General features: G+C 40.7%; 1 protein-coding gene across 1 annotated transcript in view; it reads right to left on the bottom strand.

Moving 5' to 3' along the window:
- Positions 1–15,170, bottom strand: part of PRMT8 (protein arginine methyltransferase 8) — an 889,949-nt gene that overhangs the window by 332,763 nt on the left and 542,016 nt on the right. The window contains exon 3 of the mRNA XM_069628294.1: positions 9,330–9,485. Coding sequence (XP_069484395.1) covers positions 9,330–9,485 — 156 coding nt within the window. The remainder of the gene's footprint in view (positions 1–9,329; positions 9,486–15,170) is intronic.

The following is a 15,170-nucleotide window of genomic DNA, read 5'->3' as shown; positions in this document are numbered from 1 at the left end:
CACAATATCAACAGCCAATTCTATTTCGGTAGGAACACTGAGTACTAAAGCGCAACAACTGAGTATTGACCTAGAAATAATACAAAAGACATTAGATGGAATTAGAGGGGGACTGGATGAACAAGTAAGATTCATAAATGAAACTGCAATCATTCTAAATGAACAAGCGGATGTAATGCAACGGGCGACTAAAATAATACTTAAGCATGACAGAACTTTAAATGAAATATTGAACATAATGAGTCCTGTTGATAGACTATTAACGAATTATATGAGAGAAGTTCAAACTGCAGTTTCACAACTGATTCAAGGACATATCCCCTTGTATTTTGTTTCGCAGGATATTATTCGTCAAATGATAGAAAGATTGACCAGGAGGGAAATTGATATAATACAGGTAAAAATTGCATTCGAAATGGGTAATGCAATGCCGTTATATGTGGACTTGGAAAGACTAGAGATCGGATTTTTGCTATGCATCCCATATGTAGCCCCTGAACTTATTTATCAAACGAAGTGGGTACACAATGTGGGATTTTGGCAAGAGGACAAATTTATTAAGATTAAGACTCCAGAAGTGGTGGCATTTCAGTCATGGGAACCTGAAGTTTATTTAATACCAAACCTGGAAACATGTGTCAAATTTAAAGAACAAAATTATATGTGTCCAGGTAAACCGTTTGTTCCTGATGCCACAGATGCTATTTGTGGTTTGAAATCTGACCCAAGTATATCAGAAGGATGTGAAGTGATTATCAGCAATATGGGGAGTGAAGAAATGGCACAGGCTAAGATGGTCAGAGGTAAATGGTTGGTCAGCACCTGTTTAAAGAACATGACGGTAGTACATTGAAACCATGGAACATACGTGGTTAAACAGGTGAAATATAATGTTTTTTATTTACAGGTTTCAAAGGATACAATTGTGTCAATTGGGGGGTTAACATTGTTTCATGTAACAAATGATGTTTGGGAAAGCCAAGTGGAAAATATCGATTTTTTTCAAAGGGATACTTTTCCAATAGATCCGGATGTGGAATATTTATTGAATCACAAAGAAAGACATGTTATAAAAATGAATTTGAGAAAAAACAATATTACAATTAGTAATCTGGGGATAATAGAAGTGGAAAGATTTAATTGGGGAACCTGGGGGGAACGCTCAATAGTGGGTTTGGCTGTCCTGGTGCTAATCATGGGTGGATGGTTGATTGTGCTATCAGTAAAAATGAAAATGTTACTGATTTTAGTAGCTGCGTCAGGAAGAGAAAGATATCCCAATACACATGCATTTTAAAAGAAAAAAAAGAACAAGTTGTTTTTAGGAATTGGCTTGGATCGTAGCCAAGTTCTAAAAACAAAAGGAGGGTATGTAAGGATATTTGGCGTGTTACAGCACAGAGTACAGCACTACTGCACAGGTAGCAATTTTTTTTTGATGCAGCACCACCACATGGGTGTGGTGCATTGCTATATGTGTTGCCATAGTAACATGGACATATAAGTAAAGACAGGCAACTCAGTCAAAAACGATTTTTACATATAAGATGCAAATCTATTTTTACAGTTAAAAGCACACGTGCACATTCAAAAATGCACACTATTTTTCACCTGAAATGCCTATGGTGCAAGAGACACATTTGAAAATTAATAACTAACCTTATTAATAACTAACCTGACTAATAAAACTGCATTTAACATAACCCACTAATAAAAATGTGTCTCCACTGCAGAATTAGGGCTACTCTGAAAGTGAACTTTTAAACGCACATTCATTTATTTTTTCTCTGCTGCTCTGTCCACATAACTACAGAAAGCAAAGAGCTCGAAGGAACAGGAAATCAGTTGGTTACACATTTTTACTGTAGAAATGAGCCATTGTGTAGTGAGGGAGGAGATGACATGATTGATTCTGATTGGAGCAGCGTCATAGAAAGTATCATGGTAGAGGCTGTGATTAGAGTTTTGCTGGGTAAGCTTGAGGAGAGGGGGAGGACAATCGAGATCTTGCTGCAGAGCTGGGAGAAGGACCTGTTTCCTGGCTGAAGCATTCGTGCTGCAAAAGCTGAGAATTCCAGGCAATAACCCCGGTTTGAGAACGACAGATGCTTGTTTTCACTGGGGTTAATCTTCAAGGGAGCCAAATTCAGAAAGAGAATAGCCGGAGAAAACTCATGCTGAACAGATAAGGTAATTACAGAAGTGTGGGAGCTGTGCGAAAGTGTGCGAAACTGTTCAGTCAGTGTATTCGAGGGAGTCCCAGTCCCTTATCAGCATATGTAATGTTACCAATTGAATATATTCTCGCAGTTCTCTGTTCAATTTATCACAAATAATGTTGTACCATTTAATTTATTTCTGTAAAAAAGGGTTAAACTGTGTTTAAAGGAAATTTCTATAATACAGAAATATCTGAAAACAGATAGCTAGTGTGTATTATTTCTCTCTTTCATTTTGCATGGGAAAAGGTTTAAACGTGGGTAGATTTTTAAACAGTGCAATTGTCATTTTAAAACAGATGTGTGCATGATTATATTCAGTATGGACAGTTGTGAGTGACTGTTTGTAGCATAGCTTGTTGGAGGTACATGAGCCAACGGGAAGAGAGACTCTCTGGACATAGTTCCATACCGTATATAAGGTAGTGGAAATTACCACAAAAATACCACAATAGCCCATGGTGGCACACAACACTAACACTGAAAATGTGGTATCCCTAAAATGTAGGCCTGAGGTCTCTCTAGTGATCAAGAACAATCTAGATAAAAAAACAAGGGATGCTGGATATTGGGGCCACAAATAAACCAACCACGCAAATTATCGCGCACATTATCTAAATAGGTCTGAATTCTGAAATAATGCAATGTATTATTGTTATGTGTGATCCAATATGAATACAGAGAGTGATTATTGCTAAAGGTATTTTGGCGGTAAGAAAATACCGCAAAGCCCCAAATATCCACAAAATACCCAACAGAGGTCAGGGCCTGCTAAAGGCCTCTGCTATGAAGAATACATTGTACTAATCCACCAGACCCTTATCACATTGACCGTCCTATCATCTTAAAAATATAAGGCCTTTCAATTGGTCTCAATCCATATAAAACTTCCTCTTTTTTTTTCTTGGTAATTTGGAACTAGGTCTTTGTTCTTCAATTAAACACAGACGTGCTATTAAATCATTTGTGCATTGATTAAAGTGACTGTAATGGGGTCTGTGCATTCCTATCTTAAGTAATGTGACCTATACATCAACATACAGTTTACGTTAACTAAAAGTTCACAGCTTGATATGATATAATGTGGCATTTGTAACGCGCCTGTACACAAGTGTTTCTAGGAGTGACAAGACAAGGAGGGGGAAACAAAGGGAGGACAAGGCTTAGCTTCACAGAACATAATGGCTGCATAAGATTTTCTGTAGCAGAAATGTGCTGTTTACCTTGTCTTTTTTTATAGTAAGACTTGAATAATACATATTTATGTTCATAAATATACTAAATCTCTCGTATGATTTGCAATTAACATTCTGTCCATCATTTCCTTCTACAATATTAAAGTACAATTTTCACAGTTTAATATATTTTCCTTTCACATGATTTCAAACATATGGACGCTCCACTGCAGAAACTAATTTCATTTTTCAGTAAAACACTAAGAGCCTCATTCTAAGTTTGGTGGTACTTCGGCAATAAACTGCTCAAATTACCTCAAAATTTGGTTACTGTTAAAGCCACTCAGCCCTGTTGATGTACCACTGGATTCTGAGTGGTGGTATGGCAGTGTTTCTCCCCATTTCTGGATTCCATAGGACTCCATGGGGATTTGGGCATATTTAATGCAAGTGGTAAATCTGCTGTAGTAAATCTGGCCATTTCTGACATTACAGTGGAGGATCTGCCTCCAGCTTCATGCTGGAGGTAAATCCTCCACGTCGAGGCTAATCTTATAGTTTGGCGGTGAAGTAAAAATTGTGGTAATTATGTTACCACCAATAATAGTGGTGGCAACGGAATGACCATCGCTTTTTTATCGCACCGCCAAACTTGTAAGGACACCACAAGGCTTGTTATGTTTAACATTAACTACATGATATTTCAACGTAAAGCCCTTCTGAGATTGTATAAATTTAATGAGCAATGCATCCAATCACATAATATTGAACTCCCTGTTGCACCTCCATTTGAAATCTCCTACTCCCTTTGCAAATCTGCTGCACAGAAAAAGGATTGGTCACACTTATCAGTGATTGGGGAATGTTGTTTTAGTATACACAAAGACAATCTCTTTTCCCAGCTTTTTTATTTGGATGCACTATTTCTATCACTTTTATTTTTTCCACTGGTAAAAAGACCCCACTATTAATGTGCACCAAGGTTTGTCCATCGATGGCAGATATATTAAAACCCTCTCCACTCTACTTCAATTTTGAAAGAGGTTGGACTGTGTTTTTGAGTTCTCTGCCCAGAGACATGATAGTAGGCATGGTTGTCCTCCAGGGGGAAACGTACAAACACATTAAGAAAACCCAGCTGATTCTAATTTTCAATGGAATTCAAAACAGACAGAGGTCTCTGTGACCTGGGGCAAGACCAGCATATTAGTTTATCAGAAGAAAAATAAAGAGGGTTAATCTCTTCCTTTCTCCGGTACTGTCAGGGACATCACTATCTGTGGTGGGTCTCATGGATCAACTGTATCACCTGCAGGACACTATTCTTTCCAACAGGGTAAATTGCCATTCTCTTTGGCATTATGCTTCCTGGGATGTTTTTGTTAATTGACAGGTTGGAGCTTATGGCAATAGATTATTTATTGACAGTCAATGTGACAATACTTGTTTCTGGGAAAGAGTTGAAGTAACGACTAAAGGGGAAGATAAAATGATAAGGCAACCCTTTTGACATGTCCCAGGAATTAGAGTTTTAAATTCCAAAATGCCTTGGGCTCCCTCATTTTAGATATGATGGTGCAGTCCCATGGCATATACCTTCAGATGTTTTTAAATTCTAGAAAGTGTGTTGCTGGCAGATAATCAGAATGGCCCTTCAAGAGCAAACACTCCCTTGTAGGACACTGAGCATAGTCTCTGACAAACTTTGTGTGATGATTGTCAGTGATTTTGACACATTTTATGTTGACTGACAGCTGATTATTTTGAAGTATAAAATGGAAGCATATGGACAAGTGGTATTTATCTTTTGAACATCCCGGAGTCATTATGCAACAGGATCACACTACTTTTGCCATTTGTCGGATTGTACTATTGAACGCTTTTTTAGGTATTGTATCTCCCATATAGAAGTCAGTTGTGCTGTATGATTCGAGCAACATACCAAATGATACCTCTTTATTGTTTTTCTTCATGAAACTTCAACTGATGGCAGGTGGAGTGGGTTCCATGTGGCGTTACTTTTGTGACAAAATCCCCTGACTGGTTTTAATGACATCTAGTGGGGTGACCAAAGGTACAGGGTACCTTCGTAAGCAGGGGAAGATGGTCCTGAAGGAGGTACATAAGCTATTGGCTGGTCACCCTCACTAATTCCCCTCCATGGGGAAGAGGATAGTCACATGTGACCAACTGGGAACAGGGTCTCTTTAAAGGAATTCACACTTATACCTGGTGAGCATAGACCACCTAGCATCAGGGAATGCAGTCTATCCCTAACCCCAGAGCACAGTGCTTTTATTTTTGCAGAGGTTGGGTGTTCTGCAGCTATTGTCCTTTTGAGGGGGTGAGGAGCAGCGGTCCTATAGAACCAGTGGTGCCAGTGTGCATAGTTCCTGTGGTTTGGGTGCAGGAATCCATCTAAATCTTTAGGGGGAAAGGGTGAGAAATTAAGTTGGGAGGGAAACTCTGCTGTCTCACACCCATCCATTGCATAAGGCCTCCACTCCCATACTGCTAAGAACAGAGCTAAGAACATACAGCCAAGAGCAAGAGTCAGTGCCACAGATGGCCTTAATAAATTCCAGAGTGTACATGAATATTCAAGGATTTGATGAAAAGAAAAGACATGTCAGCATACGGTGTATCAACTGCTCTTTTCATCAAAGGATAGCCTTCAGTATAATGACAGGCAGATGATTCAGGAAAATGCACCGGACTTCGCTAAGGGCCATCCCTCTCTTTCTCATCTAGAAAGCACTTCCTCCTGAACCCAGGCTTTCCTAATCCTCTCGTTTAGACTATACTGATATATTCTCCCTCAGTATACTAAAATCTACCTTCTCTATGATGAGAAACTAAATGCAAATGTCTCATCTGGCTAAGCTCCCTCAGAGACTTCCACGGCTGAACCTACATTATCAATGATGTTAGTTCTAAAGAAATTGTAGGGTTTTGCATTAGCGACACTCAAGCCCCAACCGGTCTTCTTCCTCTCATGCTCAGATGCTCCTCTCTCATTTGAGAAGACTATTCTCCACTCTCCTCTGTCGAACTCCAGTCTTACTCTGCTCTCGCTCCGTCTCTCTACTCTGTCCCTCTGATGTATCTTACGCTTATTATCACAAACGTCCACTCTTTGTTTTTTTACTCCCTCCATTATGCTATTACTCCCTCCTCCACACTACTACTCCATCCTCTGCACTAATGCACTCTCTGCACAACTACTCACTCCATACTGCTATTGTTTCTCTGTACTACTGGTACTCTCTCTGCACTTCTGCTACTCTCTCAGCACTACTACCACTCTCTCAGCACTACTACCACTTCTCTCTTTGCATTACTATTGCTCTCTGTCTGCACTAGTACTACTCTCTCTCACTATGCCCCTCGCCTCACCCTGTACACAGGGATATGGTGCCCTGATCACTCTCACTATTCTCACCCTACCCTAACCTCTCTGTACCCTTCTTCTTGCACCCCACTCCTACACCACTCTCTATCATTATTCTCTCCCCACACCCACTCCCTCTCATTTTCCCTCCTACCCAACTTGCATCTCCTACTCTCCCCACAGTACTACCCTTACCTTAGCAAAAACTCACGCCTTTTGCTTCACTATTAGAAAGTGGTATGTTTTTTTTTATTTTTTTATTTTTTTTATTTTATTGGTTTATAAAAAAACCTTTAAAAACAAGAAGAACACAAGTCCTCCATTTCCACGTTCAGAAACATGCATGAGATCACGTTTCAAGATACAGAAAGTGGTATGTGCCACACAAATACCTCGCCCTGAACACTGCCTGAGTGATCTGCTTCCACGCTCCAATCCAGCGTTCTTTCACCTGCTGGTCAATTGGTCTGCCTCCTCCTCCCCTGATCTCACCTGAACATCCCACACTCTGCCTTTCCTTCTGTCTTCTTTTATACTGTGGTCCTGCTGGTTCTGTCTCCCACTCACACCCCCCTTCCATTGGCTTCAGTGCTCAACTGACTCTATACCCCAACTGGTGCCTGTCTTTTTCCCATTAGAAAGATTACACCGGTGGGAGGCTTTGAAAACCCCTCTAAGCACCTGCCAGTTTTCCAGCACAGTGTTGGAAACAGCCTCTGATGGTTTCCATGCTGTTTCGTTGGTGTGATGTGCGTCTAGAAGTTCTGTTTTCTATTGTTGTGGTAAGTTCTTTGCTTTTCTGAGGTGCTGGATGCTGTTGGGTTGAGGTGCCATTTCACAGTCTGTATTAATGGCTGTTCTTCAGGTCTTCTGTCCGTTTGGTTCCGGTTCGGGTTCTCTACACTGCTCCTGGGTGTATTATGGGAGCTTTGGTTCTGAAAAGAAAACAAAAGAATAATGGCCAAAATAAAGTGCTGGGATGTATTTTGCTCCAGAGTGTGGCACCATGAATAACAGGCATGGAACATAAGGGGGTTTAAGGTAATGTCTACCTATCTCCCCTTGTTTCCTCTGACAGGGTCAGGAACAGAGCCATGGCCCTGACCTAGTCACAACACTGCCCAAGGGGAGAAATAAAAGTCATCTTAAGGTGTGAGGACTACTAGCCAATCCCTACAACAGCAGCCTGAAGAGATACTCCTGAGTGTGGCATGCAGCGAGAGGACCTTCCAAAGGCATGAACAAGCCAATAACAAGAACCATATGTGGGCTCTAAACCTTTCCAAGGTGCTAAGCCACAAAGCCAAACCTCTTCCCAGCTAATGCACCTAAAGCCCTTTCACAACTGGGATGCTGGAATGTGGGAACATAGTACTGTGAAAGGTCACAACCTCTGTCTATCATTGCAGCTATTAGAAGGACCTGGGAACAAGAAACTGGACACACTCTGAAACACTTGTGTATGAGTGCGATATAAATAAAATATATCATATCATATCACAATATCCAGTGATAACATCACCAATGAAACTGTCAACAGCGGCAATATTTACCCAAATGTACAACCTGAATAAAATAAGGACTTTCCCCAAATATTATAGTACTAGAGTTTAAAATAGTAAATAACACCAGTCCTGGAATATGCTAGGGAATGTACCGGCAACATTTTCCCAGTGAATCTATTACATAGAACCATGGAGACAGGTGAGGGTGTGAAGAAGGTTGGGCTATTAGATGTCACTTGTGACACCTTAAAGCCGAAATTATTGCATTGGAATACACATAGGGAACAATGACATATGAGGAGGAACACAGTCTGTAGGTGTTGTTTGGTTGGTTATATGCCCACTCATTGCACACCCATGGCCATTCTAATCCCCGTGGCCATTCCCACCCATTCCTGCCTCTCCCCGCCCAAAACACCTCCTCATGGGAACTCTTTGAGCTTGCTTTAATGAAGCCTTATCATTAACTTTTCACTCAAAGGGCCTGCCAACGTTTTTTTCAAAGCAGTCTGCTGCGATTGAATGAGTTAATTGGAATTGTAAACATGCTACTGGTGTAATAAAAATGTCTTACCAGACTTGCCTTCAGTCACTCGATCTATAAGAACTCTGCACGTCTTTCGCTGAAGTATTGGCAAAGCCACTGAAGTCCTGTTTAAAACAAGCATTGGCAAACCCAACAGTTTTGGGTTGTTCATACGTTTGAAGCTTTAGCCAGGCACTGCTATTAGATGCTCAGGTACTCGCACCATTTTGCACCTGCTGCCAACAATGTGTTGTTTATACGACTACGGAAGTGCCTCGCAAGTGCCTTTCCCATGCCTACACAAAAGCCCAAACTGTTGGCATTGTCAATGTGTGTGCTTTTAAGTGATTCACATTATTATTGTCTGCCTTGTAACAGTCAGATGGTGATGTTTGCGAACTGGGTTCATAGTTTTTAGTAAAGCAATTACATGTTTACAAACGTTGTAACATCTAAAGAGCACACAAAAGTGCATTCATTTTTCAAAACAAGCCACTTGAGAAATGTTCTTACCCCATACACCTTCTTGGCACCTGCCTTGGCAGCAAACATTGAGAGTATCCCAGTGCCGCTTCCAACATCCAAAACAATCTTATCTTTAAAAACGTGCTTATTGTGGTACATGGCGTTTCTGTACGTTAATGTCCGAACTTCATCCTTCAACATTTCCTGAATAAAACAAAATTATATTTTTACTTTTGAAGAATAACAGAGCAGCAATATTAATAATTCGGAAAAAAGAGTTGAAAATAACATTCCTGATAATACGTTTTTGTCTTTATCAATGTCATATTTCTCTCACAAGTGTATTGGTTCTAAACATAAGGACGGCATTAAAAGTTGTACGTCCATAGATTTAATCTTAGTAAATAAACTTGTATAGCAATAGAAGCTATATCATATTGAAAATACCATAGCCTAACCATCAAGTCTGTTTAAGACTGGTTTTCAATTGTTGAACCCAGATTTTAGATATAGTACTACTTGGTAAACGTATGTGTGTTAAGACTAACTCACAAAGACTAATACAATTTTAAAGCCAATTTGATCATATTTAATCATATATATATATATGCAGAATTACATGTTATGCATCACAAATGTTATGTTATGTTATTAGGTTTTGTACTGCACACCGCTCCCATTTGCATGATCTCCAGGGGCACTGTCTGATGTTGAAGAAATTTAGTGGCTCTATTTATTTATTTATTTATTTATTTATGTATTTGCATTTATATGTTAAAATTTTAAAAAAATGCAAAATCCAAAAATAAAATAAAACGCCTTACATCATTCATCAGGTTTTAATCAAATCCTCGACCATCGTCTTTCATTTAGCCAACAGTTCAATGGGTCGGGTAGACCAGGGTTGTCTTAGGATCTTTCACCTGGTCCTTCTTTGATAGATAATGGTTGCGTTATCTCGTTCACTTAGTGATAAACAGATAACTGTCTCTTCAGAATCGATTGGGCCATTGGAACTTCTCCAAGTTCGGCTCCAGCACCTTCCAATAATATTGAACCGCAACTATGAGTAGAGGCGTTTGTGTTCCACCAATTATCCGTTGCCACCAGTCATCTACCGATAGCGTCATGAATTTCTTTTATTTCATAGTGAAAAATGGACATAAATAGATGGTAGAGATTTTCCTCAGTTTCTGTTTTGTTACAGGATCTACAGTCTGCCGTTCCTCTGTTGATCTTAGTTCGAGCCGTAATGATTTCATTGGTCCGACGAAGGTTAAATCGCAACTTCATGAAAGCTGACCTCATTTTGGGATTTGGGCATTTCTGCAAGTATGGCTGGTTCATACCGTGTTTTCCTTGCTTCCGTTGCTAGCTGTGATTGAGGTTTTAGCTTTCCAACATTGTCCAAAGTTTGGCTCCAGTCTGCTTCAAATAGTTTTGTTTTCACCCTACTCAGGTTAGTCGTCAGATCCTCGATTGAACAGGTTATGTCTGCAAGGCAGTGGAGGCATCATTTCCGCAATTGGTCAGATATTTAATGGACTTATATGCAAGCGCCTTACTGATCCCATCAATCATGTACGGGGGATTTTGAAAGCTGCATTTGCGAAACAAAGTAAGCAATTTCCAGTCAGCTGCGATTTAAGTGAACGCAGACCAAGTTATTTCCTCACCACCTGAATAGGGATTGAATGAGGCAGCCCCAGCACTTTCTTCCAGATGGCACCCTCCATACGGAGCCAAAGTATGGCTGTTAGCTCTGCGAAACCCTCGGCACCATAGCTTAGAACTGGGACATCTTTCGCAGTGTAGAAGTCAATAAGGAGTTTCAGAGAGAATTTACAATATTTTCTCTTCAATATAGATGTCTGTGAGGCCAGCATATCTGCCTTCTTAGAATTGTGCACAAACGACTCCGAGTCTTTTATGCAGGTAGTAATACAAATCCCAGGTATTTGAAATGGTTAGTCTGTTCGATTTCTTTGTTGTTCAAGAACCAGCGAGGTGTTTTTTTGGATCTTGGCAGCCGCTCTTGTCCTAATACCATGATCTTTGTTTTTTTGCTGTTTATCTCCAAGTCGTTTACCCTGGCGTATTAATGGAGTTGATTTAATTGCCGTTGGAGTCTCTCTGGCGTGTGATCCATCAGGACCAAATCATCCGAATATAAGGGGTGAGTTATTCTCATTGGCCCTATTTTTGAAGGAAAACTTCTGCAGGCATTCATTAGATCCCCAAAATCGATCGGCGATGTAATAGTTATAAAGAGCAGGTGCCAATGCACAACCCTGTTTCACCCCTCTGTGCATAGAGATTTCCTCTGTGAGCTCGCCTTTCATGGATAGGTGAATACGTATAGAGGTGTCTGTATATAGGCCTTTTATCTTTTCTAGTAGATCCGGCGGACATTGCTTAGCAGTCAGTTTGAGCCAAAGATGTTCTCGGTTCAAACTGTCAAAGGCCTTGGTGAAATCTACAAATGCCACATAGATTTTGGTGTCAGTCTCTATGGCTTTACGTTTTAGTAGATTTAACAATAAGGCACGTGGGGCAGTACTTAGACCTTTTACAAAGCCTGCTTGAAACTGGTCATTCAGCCTTTTTCGTGGGTCCAGTTAGACAGCCTTTTAAGTAGCAGAGTGGCATACAGTTTCCCCAACACGACTAACTAGGCTATGGGCCAATAGTTCCCTGGATCCGAATAGCCGCTACTTTTAACGATTGGAATAATATGCACTGTTTCCCAAGATGGAGGTATGGATTCTGATGTGAGTGTGTTTTTAAGCACCAAGTTCAAGATCCAGGCCCATTGGTCTGGATTTTCTTTTAAGATGATGTTAGATAGGCCATTCGGACCAGGGGCCCTCAAATTCCTCAGAGCCTTAATTAGTGTTACAAGGTCGTCCAGGTGATAAGGCAACGACCACGCAGATTCTGTTTTTACCATGTGTATAAGCAACCCTCCTGGAGAAACGTATAAGGCTTCAAATATGCTGACCATACTGCCTCAGAGGCACACTTTCTCTGTAATGATGTTTGCTTCTGGTTCAAAGATCTTATCAAAGACCAGGTTTCGTCTGAAGATTTATTATTCAGGGCTCTTAACATACGTTCCATGACATTTTGTTATAGGATGCATCTGTGACTGATGCACCAAGCTTTTAGTCAACTGATTTCAACATCCCTAAATTAGATCTCAGCTCTGGTTATTTTGGAGGAGAGGAAAAGCCGAGATAGTAATGCGTTGTGTTGAGTTTGCTGATTGGAAGAACCCTGAGGTCTACAGGCATGTAAGCTTTTTATGTTCAAAGTATGGCAGTCATCAAGGGTTTGCCTCATGCTCATAGTGTGGCCGTGTTTTGACCAGGAGCTGTTTATGTCAGTCTCAGTTAGAGTTGCATGTACTCTGAGAAACCTGTGAGCATTCTCATTCCTACTCCCCTTTGATCCTCTATGCAGCTGGCCAGGGAAAGGCCATTACTTTTGCATACTGACCCTGGGGCCGGAGAAGCAAGGGAGGAACAGCTGGGTGGCGAGTCCTTGTGGAATTGGAGTGGGGTAACCCTGGGCGAGACATGGTATCTTCATTTTCCTATTGCCAGCCAACCCAACCCTTCCCCAACCTTCATGGGCTGTTAGGAGCCAGTGTCCCTCAATTCTCCACAATTTAGACTTGACAGTACTGGGACGAAGAAGAGGCAACTAAGAGAAATAAAGACCATTCGTGTTTCTACTCTGGTACTGGGATGAAGAAGATGCCTGCTAGCAGCATGTCCCATTAATAGTGGTCAGGCTGCACTAATTGAATACTCACACCTGCAGACTGTTAAGGGGGTGCAGGTGTATGAAAGGAGCTGAACAGAGCAGCAGAGAGGACATAGATAACAGAGTCGACAGGGAAAGCAGCATGGAGGCCGGGGTAAGCAGCATATAGAACCTTCCTAGAGTGACACTCTGGGGACCATGGAGAAAGGTGGTCATTGGAAGCGTGATCTAGTAGTTAGAACTGTCTGGAGCGAAGGGGATGAAGTGAGGGAAGCAGTGTGTGAAGGCTCTCCCTTTCCCTTAAGCTTGCATTGCTCATTCCCCTGTGCTGAGAGACCAACCCAGGAGTGCTTGAGGGGCAGAAGGTGGGAGTCTGGCCTTGGAAGTCAGAGACTGTGTGCTTCAAGCTGCAGCTAGAACTGTCAAAGAGACCAGTGAGATTCTGTTGGATGGGAAAAACGGTAGTCTAGTTTGTGAACTGTGTTAATAAAGGACACTTTCTGGTTGCGTGTCTCAAACAAGCACATTTTTAAAAGTATCTGGTCTTTCACATTTTCAATTACTGAATTGCTAGGAATACTTTGTATCGGAGTGGTCACATGTGGCATGAACTAAACGTTTTCAAAGGGCAATCCATTTAAAGTGAAACAAAAAAACATTAAACACAGTGGAACGAAAAAACATTAAACATTTAAAATGGAATTAACAAACATTGGGCGTTCAAAGCAAAATGGATAAACACTTAACAGCTAAATAATTCTTGAACAACAGAAAATGTGAAAATCGAGTAAAATCCCCAATTATTCAATACCGACCTGAATTAAAACTTTGCGAACAAACAAAATCAGGACCTTTTTGAAGCTAAATAGAGAACAGGACACTAAATTCAAACAAAACAGTATATGCTGACTTCCAAAGTGAATATAATTTTAACAAACAAGCAAACTACTACATGTTCTGTTCCAAATTGAAAATAACTTTGAAGAATAAGCAAATAAAACCTGAAGTCTGATCTATAATGGAACTTTAAACTTAAACAACAGAAAGAAATATAATTTCCAACTTGCGTGAAAGCTACAAGCTAATAGAATAAATATTAGAAAATTGAAACGACGAAACTGTGAAAATTAAAATAAAGATAAGAAGGATATTTTCTTTTGAATTGTGTTGTTTAAGCATATTATACCATGGGGAAGGGAACCCTTGAGATCTGAGACATTTGCTGAAGTAAGGACAGCGTCTGAAGGTTCAGTTGTGTTTTGTGGCTTGGAGATTGGGGAAGGGAACCCAGAGTATTGGCCAAAACTATAACCTCTTGAATCCAAGGAAGGCAACTTTCAGGCTTTTTGTGGAACTGCTTACACTTGGGGAAGGGAGCTGAAAGGAAGCTGCTAGCTGGAAGAAGCTCAGACATTTGTATTGAACTCTGTTTTCATTTCGTTACTGACATCCCTACACATTGTTCAGATATAGATGTGAAGACAAGCATAGGTTTTGGACACAGACAGATTCCTAAGTGAACTCTTTCACTCAGACTTTCCTTAGTTTTATTTAGCCAGGGAATTCCCACCTTAGCAGAGGGAAAGTTAGGCGTTCAACCATCCTGTCATATGAGCTAAATAAATGGGTTTTTTGAACTTGAAGTCTGTTGTCTGTGTCATACTTCTTGATGCCTTCACAGTATGTCATGTCCAAAGTCTGGGGAGAGCATCTTGTTTAAAGCTGTGTGTGAGAGGCTGGTTTGAACTTGGGTGTAGTGGGTAAGGTGGAGATAAATTTCTAATTTGTTAAAGGCTGGGCAGTGTTCTTGGGGTTTACACCTTAGAAAAAAATTAAATAGTGAACATAATGATCCCTCTTGGCTAGGCTGGATTATAAAGCTTCAACTGAGCACAGTGATGAATCTGATGATCTCATCACTGGGGATGGCAGCTGCTACCTGGCCCTGACCCCGGGGGTGGCTATTTGAGGGAGTATCAAATGAGGGGAGAAGACCCTCAGGGGGAGGACAGGCATCATCAGATGAGACATGGTATCCCCTTTTAGGGATATCCCCTTCATTCCTCATGCCTTAATGGCATACTGTGAACATCCCCTTCAGCAACCTGTAGAGCCTGCCGA

This window comes from Ambystoma mexicanum, chromosome 12, assembly GCF_040938575.1.
Source record: "Ambystoma mexicanum isolate Mex_15411 chromosome 12, UKY_AmexF1_1, whole genome shotgun sequence".
In the NCBI taxonomy this organism is placed as follows: Eukaryota; Metazoa; Chordata; class Amphibia; order Caudata; family Ambystomatidae; genus Ambystoma; species Ambystoma mexicanum.
The sequence above is the reverse complement of the archived record's forward strand: the minus strand, read 5'-3'. Positions and strand labels throughout refer to the sequence as shown.